We start from the raw sequence: 25934 nt of genomic DNA, 5'->3' as shown, positions 1-25934 counted from the left end.
CAGGGTCTAACTAAATTGCTGGACTGGCCTTGAACTTGGAATATTCCTGCCTTCCCCATAGTTCCCTGGGATTACAAGCATTTACCACCATGCCCAGCTTAAATGTGCCATGGTTTGCATTTCAGAATTTTTTGGAGTCAATATTTTAATGAATAGATGTCACATGAAAATCTTCATTTTTTTTTTCCTGCTTTTCTTGAAAAAATAGGGGGGGAGGGGAATGGCCTGCATGACAGCTGTTTCCTAGAAGTGATGAGTGACTGCTTCTAGAGACAGAGCATGTGCCCTACCAATAAATTATTTTACTCATTCATATTACCTACATGGATTCTTGTAATCATTTGCAACATATAACATTAGGTTAATTTGGAAAGTACATGGGGAAAAGGAATGGGATCTTTTACTTTTTTTGTTCTGTTTTTGTATTTTTTGTGATTTTTATTTACAGTCCGTGACTTAACATTTATTTTCCCTTGTAGATTTAGATCACCTTTCTAAATTAATATTTAAGGATAAAAAAGCAAAAAAGTGTCAATTTATTCTGAAACACGGTATCTGTTGTTGGTTCAACATGTACATTATCAATAACCCCTGATCATTACACTGACAAAAACTAAAGAAAAACGATCTCTTGACCTGGAGGAAAGGGAAAGGAGGATTTTTTTTTTTCACATACTGAATTTTATAGAAATGAACTCCTGATGTCCTTCACCTAAGTTGGAGCTTATACTTTATTCTCTGAAGGTCATATTCCCTGTATACAAAGCAAACAACTTGTCAATCTTCCCAGAGTGAATTAGCAAGTCATATAATAGCTTTTAATTTAGGAGGGAACAGAGGAACTAGTTAGATTTTCTCTCCTGGAATTCTGAATGTTTTCATTGGCTCAAGTATCATGACAGGGCTGGAGAGTTGTGTAAGGAATTTGAGAATCTGGCAGCAATGATGGAGAGAAAGGAAGCTTAAAGACCATTTTAGTTCCATTCAACTCCCTCTTTCTCTTCTTGTATTACTGAAGCGCACCCCATTCATCCGGATGATCACTTTCTGAGAAAAAGATGATTATCAGAGTAATGGGGGTCTTTCTCTTCCGTTAATGAAGATGATCACATTGTCCTTTTCAAAATTAAGATTTTGTGACATCTGAATGATTTCACAAAACTCAATTTCTTCACTTGTAAGTTGAGAATGTCAGGATCTATCACTTAACTTTATAAGGTTAATGTAAATGTTTGTATTATTGATTTTAAAGACGGAATTCCTTTGAAGAGCTACGACTATTGTGGACAGAGATGGGCAAACGCATATGGGAAGGGGTACCGGGGACCAAACTCGGGGGCACTGGAACAGTGAGCCACATCCCCAGCCCTATTTTTTTATTTTATTTAGAGACAGCGTCTCACTGAGTTGCCTAGGGCCTAGCTTTTGCTAAGGCTGGTTTTAAACTCTTGATCTTCCTGCCTCAGCCTCCGGAGCCGCTGGTTTTACAGGCGTGCGCCACCGCACGCGGCAGGAAACGCATTTTTGCTAGAAGTAAACGGTATTACTAAAACTAAACGTCACCGAGAACACAGCTATTCTAGACCAACGTCCCACGGAACCGTTATATCCTATCTTTCTCTGTTGTAGTTCCGGGCTTTTTTGCGGTTGTACATCAGCCTTTACTCTTGCCGCCCCCAAGAACTGAAAGCCTTCCCAAACCCCCAGTGCATTCTGGGAATTGTGGTTTCTTCCTTAAAGACTAGGGCCGGCCGTGAGGTTATCGGTGGTCGCCAGGAACCGGCAGCACATGGCAAGAAAGGGGCGGTGCTTGATTGGTGCCGGCAAGTGAAACGGGCAGGAGCTGCCCGCTCTGGCGCCTCCTGCCGCGGCGCCTTCCCGAAATGCCGGAGGAGGCGGGCTTCCCGCCGGCCAAGAGATTCCGGCCAGGCTCTGGGCCTCCCAGCCGCGCCCGGTCCTACCCTCCCGGGAGGCGAGTGGTGATGCTGCTGACTGCGGGCGGCGGCGGCGGCGGCGGCGGCGGCGATAGAGGTGGAGGAGGCCGGCGGCAGCAGCCGCCCCTGGCCCAGCCCTCCGCCAGTCCCTACCGTGAGGCCCTGGAGTTGCAGCGCCGGAGTCTGCCCATCTTCCAGGCGCGGGGACAGCTGTTGGCCCAGCTCCGAAACCTGGACAGCGCGGTCTTCATTGGTGAGTGGCCGCGCCAGCTGGTTCCTCTTTACTTTGTTCCTGCTTTGCCAAAACAGTTTCTTAGGTGCTTCTCCCTTTCATTTGCTTCTTTAACAAACTCGAACGCCTTTTCTGTGCCAGACCTGGAGAGAGGGACCTCGGAAAAGAGTGGAAGTGACTGACGGTGAAGAGACTCACCTTCGCTGAAAGGGTAGAGGAGCATATCGGGGGCCTTGGAAGCTTAGACGAGTGGATCCGATCTAGTCTGCGAGGAGATAACTGGGGAGATGAACATGGTAGGAGTGCGTTCTATGCAGAAGAGAGCCTGTCTGAGAGACTAGAGACTGGAAACAGTCCGTTGGGACAGGAAGAAGTAATTCTGATGCATGTAAGGAGCTGAGCAGAGTTGTAAGGCAGGGACCGATTTCAAGGGGTTTTGGTCCCCCACATTTAGTAAGAGGAACTCCCGAAAGACCTCAAGATGAGCTACCAAAGAAGGAAAGGAGACCCAGGAGTGCTGATTATCAGAGGAATATAGCTATAAGAAGGCAGTGAGTAGATGGAACTGTGAGCTTCTGTAATACGTTAAACCCTCAAAAAATTGCCCACTGGATTTGATTGGGACGTATTTCAACAGAACCATGGCGGTAAAAGCTAATTTGGCATTGGACTGAGTAGGCAGAAGGTGAAGGAATGAAATTAGAGGGAGCAGTTTTCTGTTTGGAGAAAAAGGAGAGGCTGAGAGGAACTTACAGATGCTCTTAAGTTAAGGGGAAGAACAGAGAGAGAGGCTGAAGACAGAATAGAACTAACAGCAAAGGTCAGGGGTGCACTTGTCAACAAGGACTAGAGGAGAGCTGACCTGGATAGGAGGAAGTCAGTCTCAGAGGAATGGCCCTGGAGAAAGGAGGCAGGAATGGTATGATTGCAGATGGACTTGTAGAGAGAGGTAGAGGGAGATCACATCAGGGAATTGTTTTTTTCTTGAAAGAGTTGTGCTGATAACAGGAGTCTCAGGGCCTCAAGTAGGTCCTTGGGGAGTATAGAGACAGAAGACAGGCTGCAAAAACAGGAGCAAGATCCACATGTCTCTTAGGCCAACATCTGCACCGTTTGGTTATTTTACTTTAGCAATGCTCAGTTGCCCTGATATAGAAACAGGAAGGATGCATTAGGAGACATGGATTCAACTTGTTAGGGTTATGCCTAGTAGATTCAACATGAAGATTGCAAAATAATCAAACTCTTAGTCTGTGATTCTTGGCTGGGTCAGGAAGGATGAGCAGTTAAAGGGGTCTGATGGCTGAGAGAAATGGGACTGTGTAAGGCTTTGAAGTTAGAGAGGATGCCCAGGTTTCCTGAGTTCTCGTTCTATTCTAAACTGTGGAGGAGCTAGGACATGAAACTTGCTTCTATATAAATGTCTTTTGAGCTCCCCCTGAGTTCTTTAACCTAATTAAGCACTGTTAATGGGACCCACAGAGGGTAGAAAATAACACTTATTGGGCGCTTACTGTGTGCAGGGTACTCAAGTCCATGGAGAGTCAGAGACCAACTGTTTTCCAGGACCTTCTGGTGTTGGAAGAGGACAGAAACATTTAAATATTTCTCTACAAACTAGTCTGTTCAGTATTAGAAGAGGGATGAACACAGCACAAAGAAACCACCAATGCAGCCCTAAGGCCCCTAAGGGCCTACTTCATCTTGTAGCTTTCTAGGTAGCAGCATGAGGGCAAGTATCAAATTCTGTAATAGTGTGGGCAAAGGCAGAGGGCATGAAAGAAAATGGCAGGTCAGGGAATGGCCAGGAGTTTGTTATAGTTGCATGTGTGAATGACATCTTTTTATGCTAATACATACCAATCTATATGACAGTTGTATGTTCGTTTTATCTTATAACTCTACCAGCTACCTATTGTTGAACACTTTATATTGTTTCCAATTTTTAAATGTCAAGAACCAAAATTTTTTATTTAATTTTTGTTGATGCATTATAATTAAACATAATAGTAGGATTCATTGTGACATGTTTATACATGCACATAACACGATTTAGTTAATTTCATTCTCTAGTACCTCCCTATTTCCCCCCACTCTCCCTTCCTCTGGTCCCCTTCTTATATGTTACTGATCTCCCTTCTAATTTTTATGAGCCAAGTTGAAGAAGGCAACTTTAATCATTTTCTTAGGGTCAATTCCTGCAAGTGGAATTGTGGGTCAAGTGGCACAAACATTTCAAAGATTTTTTTAAAAAATATAATTTAACTTCCCCAAAAACAATACCAGTGAACACTCTCAGCCGTAAACAAGAGTGCACATTCTTCTGAGACTTTTAACCAACTCAGAGTATTTTCTTATATCTTTTTCTTCTGACTTTAAGCTATTTGTTTGGAGAATTTTGTGTCAATTTACATTTATGTGAGACTCTTTTTGTTGTTTTTTTCATTCCTAGGGGAAACTGGCTCTGGGAAGACAACTCAGATCCCTCAGTACCTCTACGAAGGGGGAATCAGCCGCCAGGGCATCATTGCTGTGACCCAGCCGCGCAGAGTAGCTGCCATCTCTCTTGCTACTAGAGTGTCAGATGAGAAGAGAACAGAACTTGGGAAACTGGTACCTCATTTCCTTGTTTAATATCAGTACTATTTACTGAACAGCGCTCTCGCTGTGCCTCCTGCCTTTTATTTTTCTGAACAAGATTTCTTATACATTGCAAACTTCTTTTTTGCCACCACTGTTTAGGCCAGTCTCAGAGTTCTTTCCCAGTTCTGGAGAGATCAGAGGCTCTAATAGGACAGTTTCATTTGCTTTGCTTTCGAAAGCTGTTGGAGCTGGGCACAATAGTGCAGGCCTGTGACCCAGCAATTCAGGAGGCTGAAGCAGGGGGATCACAAATTTGAAAGCATCCTCAGCAACTTAGTAAGACCCTGTCTCAAAATAAAAAATTAAAAGGACTTGGGATGTGGCTTAGTGGTTAAGTACCCCTGGGTTCAATTCCTAATATCAAAAATAAATAAATAAATAAAAGCTGTTGGAAAGTTACATAAATTGTTTTCCTTGAGCATTTTGAGACTTTAGTAACCTCTGATAAAATATTTTTATATCTTTCTAGGAAAACTGTAAGCATCACTCTAGCATATATGTAGGTATTTAGAATGAGTCTCAGAACTGTATAGAAGACAGATTTATATTTGTGTTTGTATGCATGTATACCAACTTCACTTAAAAACATCTTGGACATCTTCATATCTGTATACAACTTCATGTGAAACTTATTTATTAACTGGTAGGAGATTAGTTTAAAATTCTTTGTAATGCTCAACATAATTGCAGTTAAAGGCACATGTCCACTGTCCCCCTTTGTAGACCATGTGATCCCCAAGGGAGCAGGCCAGGTTAGTGTTGGTCTTGTACACTGTGATAGGTGCTTAGGACAGTGCTGGATACAAAGGGATGCTCAATAAATGTTTCATGCACCAAGTTGTTTCTCCATACAGGTTGGCTATACAGTGCGCTTTGAGGATGTCACCTCAGAAGACACCAGGATCAAGTTCCTAACTGATGGCATGCTACTGCGTGAAGCAATTTCAGACTCCCTACTTCGGAAGTATAGCTGTATCATTTTGGATGAAGCCCATGAACGGACTATCCACACAGATGTGCTCTTTGGAGTGGTGAAAGCTGCTCAGAAAAGGAGAAAGGAACTGGGGAAACTGCCTCTCAAAGTATGTGCAGCCCATATAAGGAACCAGGCCTGTTTCTTCCCCGTGTGTTTTCTTGCTTCAGACCCACAGAAGAAAGATAACCATGATGGGAGTGGCACAGGCCTTGACCATCTGCTTTAGGTCTTGGGAGGGGCTTAGAAAGGCTGCCCAATGCCTACTTGCCATCCTCCTTCTTGTTCTCTTATGAAGGTGATTGTGATGTCAGCTACAATGGATGTGGACCTGTTTTCTCAGTATTTCAATGGAGCCCCTGTCCTCTACCTGGAAGGTCGGCAGCATCCAATACAGATTTTTTACACCAAACAGCCTCAGCATGATTATCTACATGCAGCTCTTGTCTCAGTCTTCCAGATCCACCAGGTATGGCATGGGATGCAAATTCCTGACAAATTGTTTTCTGTACAGTTGGTAGTGAGAGCATTCAGTCCCAGAGAGAAAAGCCACTGCCAGGTACAGTGGCACATGCTTGTAATCCCAACAACTTAGGAGGCTGAGACAGGAGGATGACAACTTCATTGTCAACCTCAGCAACTTAGTGAGGCTCTAAGCAATTAACAAGACCTTGTCTCAAAATAAAAAACAAAAGAGGCTGGGAATGTAGGTCAGTGGTAAAGCACCCCTAGGCTCAATACCCAGTTCCAAAGGGGAAAAGAAAAGAAAAGCCAGTGAATACAACCACTTTGTGAGCATATCATCAAAATAAATATGAAGGATTGGGGGCATAGCTCAGTGGTAGAGCACTTGCCTAACATGTACCACCCCCCCCCCCCATGCCCACACACACACACATAGTCAAATAAGGAGTTCAATTTTCATTTTTACAGTATCTCTTATTTTCTCTGGGGGAAAAAAAAAAAAATTTAACTCTGACCAGCAACTTTCTTCCACTGAGCCAGAAAACCATCATATATTGAAGCACTGGCCTACTTGGCTTCTTTTTTTTTTTTCACTGTCATAACCCCCAGTTAAGAAGTACATTTTATGTTGTAGTAACCCACCTGCTCCATACATACATACAGTTTACTACTTGGGATGTACTCTGATATTTTCTACCTCAATAAAAAAGTCAATATTGACCTAATAAAGAGTTGCAACTAAGAATTGTTTTTTTTTTTAACTCTATTAAAAGAACTATTTCAAAATACCTTCTCATTTTATTAAACATTTACTTTAAAAAAATGAGTTATTAAATCATCTCATTTTTGTTTAATTTGCATAAAATTTTTTTTAATTTTCCCATTAATTTTCTGAGGAAATCTAGAGGCAAAGAATTAATTTTTACTAGGTCTGTGCAACTGTCATATTGACATCCTCTTGCTGCTTTCCCACAGTGATGCCCAGTACTGCTTCCTGTGGCTTCCCAGTCTGGCTGCACTGGGTAGGGGAGGGAACCTGTGAGTTAAACTGAACTGTACTTAAGACTTTGAGTCAAATCCTAGATTTCACTCTCCTGCAACTTAACTCCACCTTGCTTACACAAATCCTGAACCTTTCTGGCTTCTCCAGGGAAATCACCTCATCTTTTGTCACTAGTTCCCTTAGGAAGCACCCAGGTCACAACTTTCCATGCCTAGCCAAATCTTTCAGCCACCCTCCCCATCTGTTTTATCTTTCAAAACTGAGTTGAACCCTCTCATCTCATTGTTTTGTCATTTTGGGACAGTGACCCTGACAGTCAATTTGATAGTATTTGGGGAAGAAAAAAAGTCAGTCTGACTTGTTTAACTGCTAAAGCAATCTTGAAATGATGGATTTTTCATGAATGGTGGTTGCTGGTACATTCAGGATATATGGTGGCTTTGATGAATTCTGCTACTAATGAAGTTTTGACCATTTTACATTTTATCCTGTTTGTATATACCTCTGCACATTTGTCCTGTTGATAGTAGGCTCAAAAAAATACACATAGGAACTGGTCATGGTGGTGCATGCCTATAATCTCAGTGACTCAGAAGGCTGAGGCAGGAGAATGGCAAGTTTGAGGGCTGTGGTAAAGCACCCCTGGGTTTAATCCCTAGTACCCAAAAAATAAAAAAATAAAAAATACACACATGTATAAATATACAAATGTACTTAAATATGCAATCACCCCTCAGCATCCAAAGTGTGGGTTGGTTCCAGGACCATCCTTAGATACCAAAATTTGAGAATGCTCAAGTTCTTACTAAAATGTCATGGCATTTGCATATAATCTACACACATCCTCCTGTATATTTTAAACCATCTCTAGATTACTTACAATACTTAGTACTATGTAAATGCTATGCAAATAATTGTTATATTTTTTAGAGAATAATGACAAGAAAAGAAGTCTCTGTATTCAATACAGACTTAGTTTTTTTTTAATGTTTTTGATCTATAGTTGTTTTTAAATTTTTTTATTTGTTCTGTTTTAGAGACACATGACAGTAGAGAGTATCTTGACATATTATACATACACGGAGTAAAACTTACCACCCTCCCTTCTCTTCATTCCCCTTTTTCTAGCCTGCTGAACTTCTATTCTCCCTGCTACCACCCTTAAGGTGTGTTAACATCCACGTATCAGAGACAACATTTGGCCTTTGTTTTTTTTTTTTTTGGCGGGGTTGGGGACTGACTTATTTCACTTAGTAAGATAGTCTCTGGTTCCATTTTTTTTATCAGCCAATCCCATAATTTCATTCTTCTTTATGGCTGAGTAATATTCCATTTATGTGTATATACCACATATTCTTTTTTTGGCACAGGAGAATGAACACAAGGGTTCTTAACAACTGAGCCACATCCCCAGCCCCCTTTTTAATATTTTATTTAGAAACAAAGTCTCACTGAGTTGCTTAGAGCCTCGCTGAATTGCTGGGGCTGACTTTGAACTCACAACTTCATGCCTCAGCCTCCCAAGCCACTGGGTTTATAGGCATGCACCAGCATACCACATTTTCTTTATCCATTCATCTGTCGAAGGGCACCTAGGTTTGTTCCATAGATTCTATAGAATTGAGCTTCTTTATACATTGATGTGACTGTTTCACTGTAGTATGCTAATTTTACGTCCTTTGGGTATAAACCAAGGAGTGGGATAGCTGGGTCAGATCTATAGTTGTTTGAATCTGTGAATGTGAATCCTGAGGATATGGAGGGCCAACTGTATACACATGCATACACACATAATTATTACTAAACATTTTTCAATTATTTTGCCATCAAGCAGTATATATAATCTGTCCGACTGAACAGATGTCATTCTCTTTGAAGGTGAAGAATCCAGTTAACCTCAGTGTGTCAAGCAGTTATATAGTGTACTTTTCTTTTTTTTCTTTTATTCTGGCACTGGGAATTAGACCCAGGGGTGCTTTGCCATGGTGCTGTATCCCTAGCCCTTTCTTTCAGTGGTGGGGGAGAGGGGGTAGCAGGGATGGGTCTTGCTAAGTTGCTTAGGGTGTAGCTAAGTTGCTTAGGGTGTAGCTAAGTTGCTGGGGCTGCCCTTGAACTTATGATTCTCCTGCCTCAGCCTCCTGAGTCACTGGGCCATGTACCACCATACCCAGCTGTGGTGTACTTTTTGGGTGCATGATGGCATCAGTGACTAAGTTCTCCTTTTCCAGCATGATTGCTTCTGGAGACTTCCATAGATGAGGATTTCCTCAAGTTGCTTTAGGTTTATTTTATCAGTTTCATCTTTCAAGATGCTTGGGAAAGGAAGGAAGCTTTATATAGATTTTATTTCCTTGCCTGATTGTGCTTTCCATGGTATTATCCCTACAAAAAAGCAATCTGGTAATTTTCCTTCAAAATGGCCTTGACTAGTTTCTAAACATAGCTGACTAACTCACACATGTTATGGTTCTGTGCATTGCTGGTAAAAATTTTCTCCCAGGGAGCTATCAACATTTAGGCTTCTTATGTCTCCACACTCTGTGAAACATCATCAATAAACATTTTTTTTTTTTCTACCTTTTTTAAAGGAAGCCCCTTCTTCTCAGGACATCCTAGTGTTTCTCACTGGTCAGGAGGAGATCGAAGCAATGAGCAAGACCTGCCGAGACATTGCAAAACATCTCCCTGATGGCTGCCCTGGGATGCTGGTCCTTCCTCTGTATGCCTCCTTGCCCTATGCACAGCAGCTCCGAGTCTTCCAAGGGGCCCCTAAGGTGAGTTCCCTGCTGCTTCTGTCCAGCTCCATCCCTGGGCACCCAGTCAGATCCACCAGTAGGGTCCATGTGCTTTTGCTGGACTCCAGATAAGGTATGTGGGAGGGGTTGTCCAGGCCTCACTCAGTTAGTTGAGGAAGTGCAGATATATAATACACAACTACAGGTAGAACTGTCCTCTGAGAAGAATAGGGAAACAGTTTTCAGGGGATGAAGGAAAGTACAAAGGTCAAGATGAAAGATAAGTGAGTGACTCTTCTAAGGGCCAGTATAAACCACATTTTGTTCATACTACTATTAATGTGTACCTCTGCTGTGCCAGGCACTGTGCTAATGCTCACATACATTGTCTCTCATAGTTTGGGCTCTTCTAGGGGTACCAAGGCCCCGAGAGGGCAATGTTCAGTGGGCACAGTGAGAAATTGGCAGGGCCAGGATTCCAACTCTCATCTACTTGCTTTTGAATCTTGTGCTTGTCCCACTACATCTCATCACCTCAAATTAATCTTTAGGACTGCCGTGTCATTTTCTCCCTCCCATCCCTCTCCAGTTTATGACCAACTATTAATACTAATGACCACCATTAATAAAAAAGTCATCTTTTCTTGGTCGTGAGTGATGGTGGAAATTAATGGTGAGAATATGTTTTGAACTTCTGAATCATATATGTGTCATGTGGCTTTTTGGTTTTCTTCCTCCTTTTAGGGCTATCGCAAAGTGATCATTTCAACCAACATCGCTGAAACCTCCATAACCATTACAGGAATAAAATATGTAGTTGACACGGGCATGGTAAAAGCAAAGAAGTATAACCCTGGTGAGAATTTGTAGCTCATGAATGTCTCTCCTGTGTATAGTGAGCAACCATTGAAACCAGTCCCACATTGTTCCCCAATTAAGCATTTCATGTTTGTAAGTAACTGATATTGAATGGCAGGGACCATAAGTGAGATAGTCTAGAAATCAAGTCCAAAAAGGAGGCCTAAGGCAGGTATATGAGACAAGAAGTCAAGACAGGAAAGAAGAGCCCAGGTTTAGCAAATTTGAGAACATGGTTAGGGACCTGGCAGAAGATTTGAAAACCCACTGGAAGTTGGGCTAGAATGATCGCTAGAAGGCCACAGACAACCTGGTAGCAATCAGAGGCTCTTATGAGAAATATTTTGTGTGTGCCTGGTTTGTGCTCCCAGGTTTCCGAGAAAGGAGAAGGATCCTTTAGCCTGGGGTAAAGGGCGGCAGATGGAGCACCATCATCTCCTACAAATATGCAGTGGGAGACTTGCTTGAAGTTGTTTTTGCTCATTTCTGTTTTAGACCTTGCTTTATTCTACAGAAGATTTGAAGCAACTGAAATAACCATTCCCCAATATTTAATTAAAGTGCTCTGTAGGCACTGGAGAGGCTGACTTTCACAGGTAGATTTCCTAGAGACAGTGTATATGAAAGGATGTGGGTCTCCATGCCTGGCACGGAGTATACCTTTGCCTAGAACACTGATGTTAGCCAGGCAGCTGGTCCATGCCAGTAATCTGAGCAATAAAAGGGTTAGGAATGTATTTAATGGTAAAGCACCCCTGGGTTCAATCCCTACTATCCAAAAAAAAAAAAAGTCATTTACTCCTAGGAAACCAACTTCATATGACTTGTTTTCTCATAGACCTGGGAGAGAGGATAAAGCACACTAGTGACTTAGAGGCATTCACTCTCTGAGTCATTGATCAATAGTATGACCAACCTTCCTAGCTTGCTAGAAACTGTCTGTTAGCATCAAAATCCTCATATCCACTGGGTACAGTGATGCACACCTGTAATCCCAGCAGCTCAGGAGACTGAGGCAGGAGGATTGCCAAGTTTGAAGCAAGCCTCAGCAATTTAACAAGGCCCTATGCAACTTAGTGAGACCCTGTTTTATAATAAAAAATTGAAAGGGCTGCAGATGTGGCTCAGTGGTGATGCATCCCTGGGTTCAGTCTCCAGTACCAAAAAAAAAAAAAAAGCCTCATATCCTAGAAACCCTCAGTCTCAAGGATACTAGGGTGGTTGACCATCCTATAATCTAAGCCAAGACTTCTGAAACAACTCTTCAGGCCCTTTGCTATGAACATGAGACTTTTCTGATGTTTTGTTTGTTTTTGTTTTTTTGGGTTTTTTTTTTTGTTTTTTGTTTTTTTTTTTTTTAGTTGTCAATGGATCTTTTATTTTATTTATTTATGTGCAGTGCTGAGTATCAAACCCAGGGCCTCACACATGTCAGGCAAGGCCTCTACCACTGAGCCACAACTCCAGCCCCATTTTCCGATATTTTCATAACAGATTCATGTAGGACTCATTGCAAGCCCTTTTTTACTCTGGGACCAAAACACTGTGGAGCAACCTGGTTTTGTGCTTTCACACTTAGCCTTGAGTTTTTCTAGACCCCCTGTATTACAGAAAGACTCACTGGTGTTCTGAAGACTGTTACATTTTGTCATCACTGTAGAAACAGTTTTTTTATGTGATTAGCAAAGCTCTGATGAGTCCCATTCTCCCTCTAGACAGTGGCCTCGAGGTGTTAGCTGTGCAGCGAGTGTCAAAGACCCAGGCCTGGCAGCGCACAGGGAGGGCTGGCAGAGAAGACAGTGGCATCTGTTACCGGCTATACACTGAGGACGAGTTTGAGAAGTTTGAGAAGATGACCATGCCAGAGATCCAAAGGTTGGTTCAAATCATGCTTGCACACTTGCTGTCTGCCCCTGTGTCATTCCTGTTGGCTTGTGTTTTCCCAGGGCTGTGGTTTTTGTTAATGTGCCTCAGTTAACCATTCTGACTCTCTGGGAACGGGTGGTCAGGGATGAATAACAATCCTGGTCTACCACTCTTCACAGGTGTAACCTGGCGAGTGTGATGCTTCAGCTCCTAGCTATGAAAGTCCCAAATGTGCTCACCTTTGACTTCATGTCCAAACCATCTCCAGGTAAGTGGGGTCCTCAGTATGACAGAAGGCAAATGAGTAGATAACAAGTGTACTCTTCCCCAAAAAAAGTATTTGGGAAGAAAAATAAGTATTTCCATCATCTGCTTTTGCTTATTTAACTTGTTGAATAACAACACTATCGTTTAGAGAAGAGTCTCAAAATCATGAAATGACAGACTCTGGGCTGCCAGACCCATCATGCAGGGACTTATAGTCAGGGGACTTGACCTCTGGAACCAGTGAAGGTCATCAAGGGAATTCGTGGGATACTACAGAAATTAATTGTGGGAGTTGAGATTGTGGCTCAGTGGTAGAGTGCTTGCCTAGCACATGTGAGGCACTGGGTTTGATCCTCAGCACCACATATAAAAATAAATAAATGAAATAAAGGTATTGTGTCCATCCATAACTATAAAATATTTTTTAAAAAAGAAATGAATTGTGCTTTCATATGCAAAAGGATAGCAAAGATCAAATTTCTTGACTTTAAATTAGAAATTGATTATTCCCTGCCCTTTATAGGTAATCTCTCCATGGTAGAAGAAAGTAACAACTAGACTCCTAATGATGGTAGCTTGTGGCACCTGACATCACATCAATACTCTGTTGTCCTTTTATTCAGTTTTTATTTTGGTACTTGGGATTGAACCCAAGGCTGCTTTATCACTGAGTTATATCCCCACCCCCTTTTTTTTTTTTTTTTTTTTTGGCGGTGCTGGGGATCGAACTCAGGGCCTTGTGCTTATGAGGCAGGCACTCTACCAACTGAGCTATCTCCCCAGTCCCCCACACCCCTTTTTATTTATTTATTTTTTTTGAGACAGGGCTTCACTAAGTTGCTGAGGCTGACCTGGAACTTGTGATCCTTCTGCTTCTGCCTGCTAGGTCACTGGGATTACTGGTGTATACCACTGTGCCTGTCTTGATTTTGTTTTTTTTAAAGTAAAAAAATGCAGTTGTAGGAAGGAAGGAAGGAGAAGAAAAGTGAACAATTGATGCTTATGCAAGATGGTTATTCACTCTAATCCTTACGTTCTTAGTTTTCCTTTTCTCCAGCAGCTGCTCTGGTCATTTTCTAGTTGTTTTCTACAGAAAATGTATGCATATGCAGGAACGCATAGTCTCTTTAAAAATACCTATATCCCTGCCAGGCAGGGTGGACACACATATAATCCCATCTACTTGGGAGGCTGAGACAAGTTCAAAGCCAGTCTGGGCAACTTATTGAGACCCTGTCTCAAAAATAAAAGGACTAGCTGGGTATAGTGGCATAATGCCTGTAATCCCAGCAGCTCAGGAGGCTGAGGCAGGGGAATCACAAGTTTTAGGCCAGCCTTAGCAACTTAGTGAGGCTCTAAGCAATTCAGGGAAACCCTGTCTCAACATAAAAAGATACAAAGAGCTGGGGATGCAACTCACTGGTTAAGTGCCCCTGGGTTCAATCCCTAGTATCGTAGATAGATAGGCCAAGGATGTAATTCATTGGCACTTGCTTAGTGTGTGAGGTCCTGAGTTCTAACCCCAGCACTATTAAAAAAAAAAAAAAAAAAAAAAAAGCCACAGAAATAAAGACACACATAGCAACACATATCATGTACTATTCTAAATTTGGGTTTTTATTTTTATTGCTAAGTTTCTACAGAGGAATGATATATATAAGGTGTAAGGAATAAGAAATGCCAGTATCTGTGTTGCTCTTACTGGTGCCATTGAACCCCCGGGGACCCTGCTTGGCTGCTCCTGCATCCTTCCCACTGCCTCAGAACAACTTTTATTTGTAATTCTTTGGCTTTTTAGTGGTGTCATTAACAGCTGTGAACAATGTGCTGCGGCATGGTCGGGTATGTTTTGCTCTTATTTGGTGTGAAATTATCAAAAGCTCCCAGAAGTACTGAATTCTTTTTGGAATTTTGGTCCTTTTTTTTGTCTCTGTTTCTTTAGATCACATTCAGGCGGCCATTGCCCAACTGGACCTCTTAGGTGCTCTTGAACATAAGGATGACCAGCTTACACTGACTCCAATTGGAAGAAAGATGGCAGCATTTCCTTTAGAGCCCAGATTTGCCAAAGTAAATGATACCTTCTCCTCAGTCCCTTTTCTGTACGTTACAGGTTAGCTATCCTAAAGTTAACAGCTGAGCTCCGTGCTTCTAGACTTACCTCACTCGATCTCTTACATGGTTATCAACCCCTACTTTTTTATAATGCTGGTTTATTTTGTGTGTGGGATTCAAAGACATAAGTCATGAGCCCTGCCCACAGGGATTTGGAATCAGTCAGGGAAGGCAATCATCCCTTTTACAAAAATGTAAAAGGACATGACTTTGACATATAAAGTCATGGTTTTAGAGACACCTGCCCTTTAATTCCTTTGAACAAAAGCTAGAAAGAGTATACAGAAATACTCAATTCAGAAGCTAGGAAAATACTTGGCTTATACATTTTTAAATTTTGATTTTCAGACCATCCTTCTGTCCCCCAAATTCCACTGTACAGAAGAAATTCTGACCATCGTTTCCCTGCTGTCTGTGGATAGTGTTCTCTACAATCCTCCTGCCCGGCGGGATGAAGTGCAGGGTGTCCGGAAGAAGTTCATATCCAGCGAGGGGGATCACATTACCCTGCTCAATATCTATCGGACCTTCAAAAACATAGGTGGAAATAAGGTGAGCCTGGTTTTGTTCCTTTTCTCAAATACTCCTTTTTTAGGCATGTGTTTTTTGTTTCTTTTTCAGTGCTGGGGATTGAACAGGGCGGGAGGGATGTGGGGGCTCTACCACTGAGCTACACACCTGGCCTTTTATTTTTCATTTTGAGAAAGATCTCACTGAATTACCAAGCATGGCCTCGAACTGCCGATTCCCTTTCTCAGCTTCCCAAGTTACTGGGGTTATAGGCATGCACCACTGCACCCAACTCAGGCATGCACCTTCCCTTTTTGTCTGAATCATCTGAAGAGCCACACAAAGAATGCCAGATGTTATTTCAGAAATGTCTGAGCAGTGGGATATCACCTGGAAAGAAATTTAATTATGGAATTTGTTTTGCTTGTGTTTAATTTGTACTTGATGTGGACAAGTTAGTTAAGTGTTTGGTGTTTTAATTTTGTAGCTACTGTATTAGTTTGTTTTTTGTTACTATAACATAATACCTGAGACAGACTAATTTATTTGTAAAGAAAAGAGTCTTATTTGGGCTCACAGTTCTGAAAGTACAAAATCGATGGGCCTCATCTTGTGATGGTCTTCTTGCAGAACCCTGAGGAGGCACAGAGCATCACATAGAAGAGAGAGGGCAGAGAGAAGGGGCGGGAGAGAAGGGATTCAATGATGAGGGGTTCACTCTAGTGGCTGTGTCTAAACCTAGCCACTTTTCAGAGGCCCCACTTGTAAACATCATGATGGGGATTAAATTTCTTTTTATTTATTTTTGTTTTGATACTAGAGGTTGAACCTATGGGAGCTTTACCACTGAGCTATATTCCCACGCCTTTTACTTTTTATTTTTAAGACAGGATCTTGCTAAGTTGCTTAGGCTGTCCTCCAACTTGTGATGTTCCTGCCTAAGCCTCCTGAGTTGAATGAAGCTTTAGGGAACATTCATACTATATCCAGACCATAGCAACCCCAAAATGTTTTTGTACCTCACCTACCCCTAACTTTCTTCACAATAGTTTTTGCTGGTATGATATTTCAGTTCCTTATACCAAGATAGAAAATGACAATATGTTCTCTTGTATATTAATAAAATCAATAATTGTGCCATAGTGTGTATACTTTTGCTTTAAAAAAATGTCACCCCTCAGCTCTAATATTTGTGTACTTTTTGTCATGTGTACCTTACTTTTATTTATTTTTGTACCAGGGATAAAACCTAGAGATCCTTAACCTCTGAGCTATATCCCCAGCCCTTTTTATTTTTTATTTTGAGACAGGGTTCTTACTAAGTTACTTACAGCCTCACTAAGTTGATGAGGTTACTTGTGATCGTCTGCCTCAAATCTCCTGAGCCACTGCAATTACAGGTGTGCAACCACCACACCTGGCTCCTTGATTTGTTTCTAAAGGAATAAAACATTATTGATCACTGTCCTATAGTTGGTGTACATTTTTTATATGTGCGACTATATTTCATATTCATCCACATTATATACTCTAAACAAATATTTTCTTACACTATCTTTTGGCAGCTTCTTTCTTACAGCACTGCAATGACCATTCAGTTCAGGTGTCCCTGTACACATGAGGGAGAATTTCTCTGGGGTTGACACCTAAGAGTGTATCTCCTGGGCCTTAGGATAGCTGTAGTTCAGTTTTACCAGGCTGGAAGGTGGCTCTCTCAAATTGTCTACTGTCCCTCTTACAGTATAAGAGTTTCCATTTCTACCATCCTTTCCAACTCTAAGTTGAAATAAATTTTAGTCTGGTTGATGGATGCAAAATTGTATCTCAGTTACTCTGAACTGCATTGCCACGATTCCCTAAGAGACTGAACTTTCCTTACATAAGTTTATTGGGCATTTATACTCCTTCTGCGAGTTCTATCAGTTCATATCCTCTGCCCCTTTTCCTCTTGCCTTTTTTTTTTTTTAAATATATTCTGGAGGTACTAATACTTTATTGGTATGTGCAAATATATCAGTCTATAAGCTTTTCTCATGGTGAATTGAAATAAGGAATATTTTAGTTTCTCTTTAAATTATTAATTTTTGTTTGATAGTGGTACTGGGGATTTATCCCAGGGGCACGTTACCTCTGAACTATATCCCCAGCCCTTTTTATTATTTATTTTGAGATAGGGTCTTACTGAGTTGCAAGGCTGGCCTTGAACTTGTGATTGTCCTTGCCTCGGCCTCCCAAGTTGCTGAGATTACAGGCATTTGCCACTGCACCTGGCAAGATATTTTTTGTTACTTCTTTTTGGCATTGGAAATTTTCCCTCTGAATTCAGCTGTGTTCTCAAAGTTTTGTTTACACACACACACACACACACACACACACACATTTTTCAGTGTAGAAACAAGAGAATTGCGATATTTCTTTTTCTCCTATTCAGGACTGGTGCAAAGAGAATTTTGTGAACAGCAAGAATATGATGCTAGTAGCTGAAGTCAGAGCACAGCTGAGGGAAATCTGCCTAAAGGTATTATCTCTTCCTTATGTTCTTTGGGGAACTAAGCTCTCACTCTTTTCTAGGGTAATATTTTAAGTTGCCTGTTGCAAGTGATTATAAAAGGAATTCTCATTGTAAAAAAATTTAAAACTAAGCAAGAAAGTAAAAAGTACCCATAATTCTACCTTTTACTATTTTGGTTTATTTCATAATAGCACTATTTTTTAAATTATTTCATTTTTTACACAGTTACAGTGTGTGTATGTGTGTGTGTGTCATATGTATGTATATATAGTTTATGTTCAGTTTTATAAACTTTTTGTTTTTTGTCATGCTTGGGATGGAACCCAGGGCCTCATGCATGGTAGGCAAGTGTTCTACCATTAAGCTACACCTTGAGTTACATCTTGACAAATGAGATAAAGGCAAGAAATAAGCTGGCCAGCACATACCTGTAATCCCAGCTACTCAGGAGGCCAAGACAGGAGAATTGCAAGTTCAAGGCCAATTTAGTGAGACCCTATTGCAAAATAAAATTTAAAAAATAGGGCTGGAATATAGCTTAGTGGTAGACCACTTACTTAGCATGTTTGAGGCCCTGGGTTTGATCCCAGGACGACAGGAGGGGGGAAAAAAGCAAGGAATAACTGATTGACAAAAATAAAAGTTCTTGAGCCATCATAAGGAAAAATGGGATTTTTCAAAGGATAAAGAGAGCCGGGTGCACTGGCACACACCTATAATCCTAGCGGCTCGGGAGGCTGAGGCAGGAGGGTCATGAGTTCAAAGCCATCCTCAGCAAAAACGAGATGCTAAGCAACTCAGTGAGACCCTGTCCCTAAATAAAATGCAAAACAGGTCTGGGGATGTGGCTCAGTCACTGAGTGCCCCTGAATTCAATCCGTGGTACCCTCCCAAAAAAAGGATAAAGAGGACAAGAAGTAGTCATACCTGACAAGAGATTGGTACAAGCAACTGGAACAAGCAAGCCATCAGGAGTTGCTCAAGGTCCTCTTGTTCTGGCTACTGTCTGCTTACCTCCTTTCCCCTTTTCATTTCTACCTCCACGTGTACACGGTGGCTTTACATGGCCTGTCCACATGGAGTCCTGTGAGCAGGAGTCTGACAGAGATTGATTAGATTTCCTATTTTAGACTTAAATGCCTGGAGGAGAGCAGCTTGCCAGCCTAGGTCTGTGGGCCACAACCAGTGGTGCAAGGTTCCATCATCCACTTAGAAAGGGCATAGAGCAAGGACATTGACTGAGGATGACATCCTCACTGCCCAGATGAGGGCAGCCTTTCCACTAGGAGCAGCATATGCAGAGGCCATGGATCTAGAGAAGAAAAGGCAGTTGATTATGGAGAATGCCTGCAGAAGAGGGGTGGGGGAAAACAGATGGGGTGACCTGGCAGTGGCTCATCCTCAGCTTTATCATAGGAACTTTTCTGTTTTTTTGCCAAGAGCAATAGAGACACCAAGGGTTTTGAGTGAATAAAGAGTGACTGGAATTATGCTTCAGGAAGATTTCTTTGGCAGCAGTACATGAAATAACTTGGAGTGAGGAGTTGATGATGTAGTGAAAATGAAAGGGAAAGTCTTTTCCTTTCAGGGAAATCCTGATGGACCTGCCTGTGGTGTGGTTACATGTATGAATGTTCTCTTTCCTGTCCAAACTCTCCCAGGCAGATGTTTTTGTTTTCAGTTTTCTCTCCTTGGACTGTGCCTTCATCCCCTGCCTGTGCTGATGCCTAAGGCAGTTGAGCTAACCACCTTTGAATGTCAAAATCTACTTTGACACACTTGGCAGTGGGCTGCATTTTAGGTCCAATTGTTCCTGTGCACTAGGTAGTGTTGAGTAGTATTTATGATTGGGGTCTTTCCATCTCTACATATCTCTTGGAACAGATGTCAATGCCAGTCATGTCATCACGAGGAGACATGGAGAGCATCCGCCGCTGCTTGGCTCACAGCCTCTTTATGAGCACTGCTGAACTCCAGCCTGACGGTACCTATGCCACCACGGACACCCACCAGCCAGTAGCCATCCATCCCTCATCTGTCCTCTTCCACTGCAAGCCAGCCTGCGTCGTGTACACAGAGCTGCTCTACACTAACAAGTGCTACATGCGAGACCTCTGCGTCGTGGATGCTGAGTGGCTGTATGAGGCTGCACCTGAGTACTTCAGGAGGAAGCTGAGAACCGCCAGAAACTGAGCTGCCCCAGGATGTGGCACTGTGGCTTTTGCTTGGAGCTTGAACCACAGCTGCCTCCCGGCAGATTCCCAGGTTGGCACCTAGAGAAGCTGTGAGTTTCAGCACAAAATGCGCCCAGTTTCTAGGAGCTTGAAATCATCTTTGCTGAAACTCCTCAGACTGAACTGTGTGGACATGTATATATCATTTCAACCTTCGATACTTCAGAATTATGCTTTTGATCCTTGCTGGGTGACTTTGGGTAACTTGTGAACCTCAATTTCCCATCTGCCAGTTGGAGATAATAATCATACTAACTTATAGGATTAGTGTCATTATGTTGAGAGAAAATGAATGGAAAATTACCTAGAGTTTTGCCTGATGCAAGAGACACATGTACAGTGAATTGTGAGCCATCATGCATAATGTTGCATAATGCATAATATTAATTCACCTGATGTGAATTAAGAACAAGACACCCTGAGTTCTTGAGACTGACAGGTCACAGAGCTTAGATTGTCCTTGATTCTACTTTTAATGTCTATCTGTATGCAGTTTTAAAAAAGAAACATAAGAAATTGACTTCTGTAGAAGTTTCAAGAGGGAGGTGCTGTTGTCTTTTATCCCCTGAGATGGCCATCCCTACTGAGCCTCATGTCTCAGGGTGCAGACCAGTCTTTGTCTATCTCCAACCAAATCAGTGAAGGAGTCTTTTGGCCCTTGGTACATGTTCCCATCAGTAATTTCAGGAGACATGTAGGTTACCTCGGTGAAAGTTGATTTGTACCTTCTGAATCATGTCAAGTGTATACACAGGAAACCAATCTGTTAGTGTAATAGCCCCCCAACATACCCAGTTGTCATTTTTCTCTTTACCTAAGCACCTATGAATGTGTGCACATGAGGGGTAATTCCATGCTCCCTTTCAGCCATTTCTCTGTGGCAGGGCCCCTGATCAGAGCTGCTAGGGGTAAGAGGGAGGGAAGAGGTGCATGGTCAGTGAGAACCCAGAGGGCATCTGCTTCTCCCATTCACCACATCTGGCTGTTACATTCTTGCATCTTGTTGATTTTGTAGGTTTTTGTTTTTTTACCTTCTTTAAAAAAATAAAAAAGGGCTGGGGATGTGGCTCAGTGGTTAAGCACCTGGGTTCAATTTCTGTTGCTAGTACCACACCTGGAGGTATGGGTTAGCGCTTCCTCTAGAAAACTTCAAGTTTTTCCCTTCAAAATGGAATTGAGGCTGGGCACAGTGACGCATCCCTTCCAAGCCGGTGGGATAACAGGTGTACTCTGCTGTGCCTGACTCCATTTTCTCTTGGAAAGTTCTCAGAAACGTTCACATCAAAGGGAAGAAAGACACATTTGACAAGCAATATTCTTTCTGAGCCTAAATGTTAAATACTGGAATTAATACCAGTTTCTCTTGTTCCATTGCCTTTTAAAGTTTACTTTTCATGCATACAAAGATAAACATATATATCCTGGAAAATCTTTCTCCCTCATGATATTTCTCTTCTCTTTTTTTGGTACCAGCGATTGAACCCAGGAGCACTAAACTATTAAACCACATCCTCAGCCCTTTTTTATATTTTATTTAGAGACAGGAGGTCACTAAGTTGCTTAGAGCCTCTCTAAGTTGCTAAGGCTGGCTTTGAACTCTGAGAGATCCTCCTACCTCAGCCTCCTGAGTCACTTGGATTATGCGCGTGTGCCACCATGCCTGGCTCCTCATGATATTTCCAAACACTTCCATAGCACATACACCGTCTGCCTGCCTCTCTCTTTAACCATGGAGTTTTCTACTTTATTCAGGGATTTTGAATTTAATTTTCTGGCTTTCACATACATAGACACAATGCCCAGTGTCCTTGGTGAATATTTTGATGGGAGTACTCTTTGGATAGTCCTTTGCTTTTTTCTAGATTGATATAGGACTGAGAGCCATTTGTCCTTTTGCTCTGGAGGACTAAAAGTGACCACATAGTTCACTGTGGGCCAGCCCAAGACAACAGATGTTACGGAATTGATGCTGCCTTCTTCCGTTTCATCCATACAGCTTGCTGTCCACCTATCAGTTAGTTTTATTTTGTTTTTTACCTTTTAAGTTATTATGATTGATTTTTCACTAAAAGAGATACCACTTCTGCCTCTGCAGGCCCCTTTTGAGTTCTATCCATCTATCAATCAGCACAGTCCTACTGGTATTGGGCTGTTTTTGTAGGACTTATTTGTGATAAAAGATGGATTACTCCTCTTTCTTTCTACTCGTGATTTCATTTTCATAGAATTTATCATGAATTTGCACCACACAGGATTTTGCAATTCCTTTCATTTCTTGTTGAAATCCTCCTTTGTGACTTGTTAGCCTCACTTAATTCCTACCATGAGGGCACATTCCAAATTTCTCTTACTCCTTTGCATTTCGATAACACTTGTTTCCAAACATTTCATGTAACTTATTATATTAAATATTTTCTGTGTCTCCTGAGACATGTAAGCTTCCAGACAGCAGGAATCTTTTGTCCATTTTTGTTCTCTGTTAAATCCAAAGTACCTAAAGAAGTACCTGGGAACTTTCTAGAAAGCAAGCACTTTCTTGCTGGATAATTAAGAAAGGCTTCTGAGAAGCTGTGGCAAAGACTGTCCTCAGACTTCACGGACAAACGGGTTTTCTTCCTGCTGAACATGTTCTCAAGTCAGACCCTTCCTGGCTCCTCCCTGAGTTCCTGGAACTGGCTGCTCTTTAAATCAACTGATGAAAAGATTATAATTGCTCTTTAACTGATTGGTTGTATAAGAATACAACCATGTCTTCCTTTTGACTGTCAGCATCACTGTTGTCAGGTAAGGTTCTATTTTCTGGTTTCCTAGTGTCATTTTTTTGCTTCATCCTTCCTGTATTGATTAGAAGCTTCACGTAATTCTTTTGGGACATTCTTGATACGACATTGAAGTTGACCTCATTCAATGTAAGGCAGGGATTGCCAGAATCAGTTTTATTAGGAAATCTTGTTTAAAGGATCATCTTTAGAACTTCCATCAAGGTTTCAGAGGTTTTAGTGACTGCTCTATTCCTTGGGACTCAAGGTGAGGCTGAACATCATGGCAGAAGAATGTGACATAGGGAAGTAGCTCACTTGATGAACAGGAAGCAGAGAGCAAAAATCTGGTTTTTTGATTTTTGGTTTTTTTTTTTTTTTTTTTTGGTATCAGATATTGAACTCAGGGGCACTTAACTACTGAGCCATATCCTCAGCCCTTTTTTTGTATTTTATTTAGAGACCAGGTTGCCCTGATTTGCTTAGAGCCTCACTAAGTTGGTGAGGCTGGCTTTGAACTCTTGATCCTCCTGCCTAAGCCTCTCAAGCCACCAGGATTATAGGCGTGTGCCACTGCACCCAGCTAAAAATATATTGTATTTTTAAGTAAAACATTCATCAAGCTGGTAATTGATGGGGAGAGGAGCAACAAATTATCTCTATATAGAGGAGTTTTGGGGGTCAAGTAAAACTTGAAGTAGTTTATGTCCAGCTTAAATACCTGAATAGTTTCTGGTGTATTCTCTGAGGGGTAAAGAATGTAAAGAGCTTCTAAGTAGTTTAATGTTTCTGTATAGATATACATTTAGCACTGTAACATTATGGTAGGGTTTTAATACAGTAGCTTTTTTATTGGGCTTTTTTAAAAGCTGATTTTTAACATAGCTGCTCAGGGATTAAATCAGATGGTAAATCCATTCTGACTCCACATATTACTACAAAGAAATAAATGGTTATTTATATTGAGCTGCAGGGGTCAGTGCACTTTAAACTTTCTTAAGAAAGGTGAATGTTTCACAATGATAATGGAGTATAATCTTGAGCTACTCTTTTTCAATTGGTAAAATCTCTGATAGTGTGATGCCTCTTTTCCAACCTGTGCAATCCATATCTGGACAATCACTAGTTCCCATGAGCAGCTTCATGTAAATAGATGCATTCCAAGCAGCTCTGCTTGCCTCAGGTGTTTGTCTTCTATTTCCAGTAATCATGGATTATGAAACACCCAGGTAACACATTCTGTTACAAGGGGAAGGACTGCAAACACAGGTCCTTGGTGAAATTCCAGAGATGCCAAAATGGGAGCAAGTTTTGCACTGTGCATAAAACTAAATATTTACTATGATACATAAATCCAAGTAATCCAGCCACCAGGAACTGCTTAGAACCATGGCCATGCATCTGAGATGCCATTCCTTGAGCATATAAGGAATTTATAAACAAAACAAGAATTTTTATATATTGTCTTTGATTAGATTGTGATAACTTGCAGACAAAGCTAGTGGGGGTGGAAATCAAGTTGATCCCAGCTTATGCTGAATTTTGAGTCTGATCTTGGCCAACACAACTATAGAAACATCAGCTCTTGTATATAATGCTCAATTTGCATTTGACTATCAAATCAATAAAAATGAAACTTGTATATTTTACATGTGGCTTCCTTGTTGGGTTTTCCTTTTCTAGTTTACAGAGCATTGTTTAGGAACTATTAAGTCTTATTGGCACTAATTTGGTAGCAATATGTCTTAGTACAGTATATATCCCATGTATCCTGGGAAGTTAGATCACTGTGATTTTCTCTCTCTCTCTCTCTCTCTCTCTCTCTCTCTCTTTTTTTTTTCCAGTAGTGGAACCCTGTACCACTGAACTACATCCCCAACCTTTTAAAAAAAGTTTTATTTTGAGATAGTGTCATGCTATATTATCCAGCTGGTCTGGAACTTGAGATCCTTCTACCTTAGCCTCCCAAATAGCTGGGATTAAGGTGTGTGCCACCATGCCCAACTTCCACAACTTTTAAAATACTATTATATATATTGCTTCAAAATCTCATTAGGGAATGAACCATTACAAGCATTACAACCATCCTCTACTAGTACTCATATTTCTAATCATACTTGCCCTCATTTGGTAAATTTAAAAATGTATTTGAAAACTATGCGGAATCAGAAAAAGTACATTACAAAAGGAGTTTTTGTGACAGTAGTGAGGACAGAACCCAGAAGTGCTCTACCAGTGAGATACATTCCCAGTCCTTTTTAATAATTTATTTTGAGACAGGGTCTTGTTGAATTGCCCACACTGACCTCCAATTTGTGAGCCTCCTGCATCAGCCTCAACCTAGCTGAGATTACAGACGTGGCCATATGCCCGCTGATCACTGGTTCTTAACCCAAATCTGACTTAAGCCACGGGCTTCTTGCCCCCAGAAAAATGTTCCATTAGAATTAAGATGCAAAGTTGGAGGGTGCGGAGAATGGCGACTGAAATTAATCATGGATCCTGCCCTAACAGGATGTCATACTCTGGGGTGAGGGGGAGCTGTCAGGTGCACCAGTACTGCCAAAAGGATTGTGTTGGAAGGAGAAGCAGCAAAAGTGTTGAGTTAGCAAGTCTGAACAAAAACCTGGTGATAAGGAGAAAGTTCCAGGAAGGCCTCTTAAGGGAGGTGACCTTGGAGACCGGTGTGGTGGAGTTGAAGCGACAAGAGCGTATTCCACGAAGTCAGAAAGTCGGACATGGCTTGAGAAAAGTTCCGTGGAAAGTTGGAGAGTAGGCAGCCTCTGGAGAGAGCATCAGGGACTCAGGACAACTCAGTTGATAGCAAC

At 41.5% G+C, this 25934-nt stretch overlaps 1 protein-coding gene across 2 annotated transcripts; it reads left to right on the top strand.

The window, feature by feature from the left end:
* The first annotated feature begins 1692 nt into the window (after positions 1 to 1692).
* Dhx33 (DEAH-box helicase 33) lies at positions 1693 to 23450 on the top strand. Of its 2 annotated transcripts, XM_047547299.1 has the most exons (12): positions 1696 to 2187; positions 4619 to 4779; positions 5664 to 5891; positions 6081 to 6251; positions 9839 to 10024; positions 10730 to 10841; positions 12559 to 12718; positions 12889 to 12977; positions 14919 to 15046; positions 15440 to 15643; positions 18033 to 18119; positions 19998 to 23450. In XM_047547299.1, exons 1-12 carry the CDS (start codon positions 1884 to 1886, stop codon positions 20304 to 20306), a joined length of 2139 nt encoding a protein of 712 aa, XP_047403255.1. In that variant the 5' UTR covers positions 1696 to 1883; the 3' UTR covers positions 20307 to 23450. The 2 variants fall into 2 exon arrangements, with proteins under 2 accessions (XP_047403256.1, XP_047403255.1); XM_047547300.1 differs by lacking the exon at positions 18033 to 18119 and having other exon boundaries at positions 1693 to 2187.
* The last annotated feature ends 2484 nt before the right edge of the window (positions 23451 to 25934 follow it).

Source organism: Sciurus carolinensis, chromosome 3 (assembly GCF_902686445.1).
Source record: "Sciurus carolinensis chromosome 3, mSciCar1.2, whole genome shotgun sequence".
Classification (NCBI taxonomy): domain Eukaryota; kingdom Metazoa; phylum Chordata; class Mammalia; order Rodentia; family Sciuridae; genus Sciurus; species Sciurus carolinensis.
This window is presented reverse-complemented; position numbering and strand designations above follow the sequence as displayed.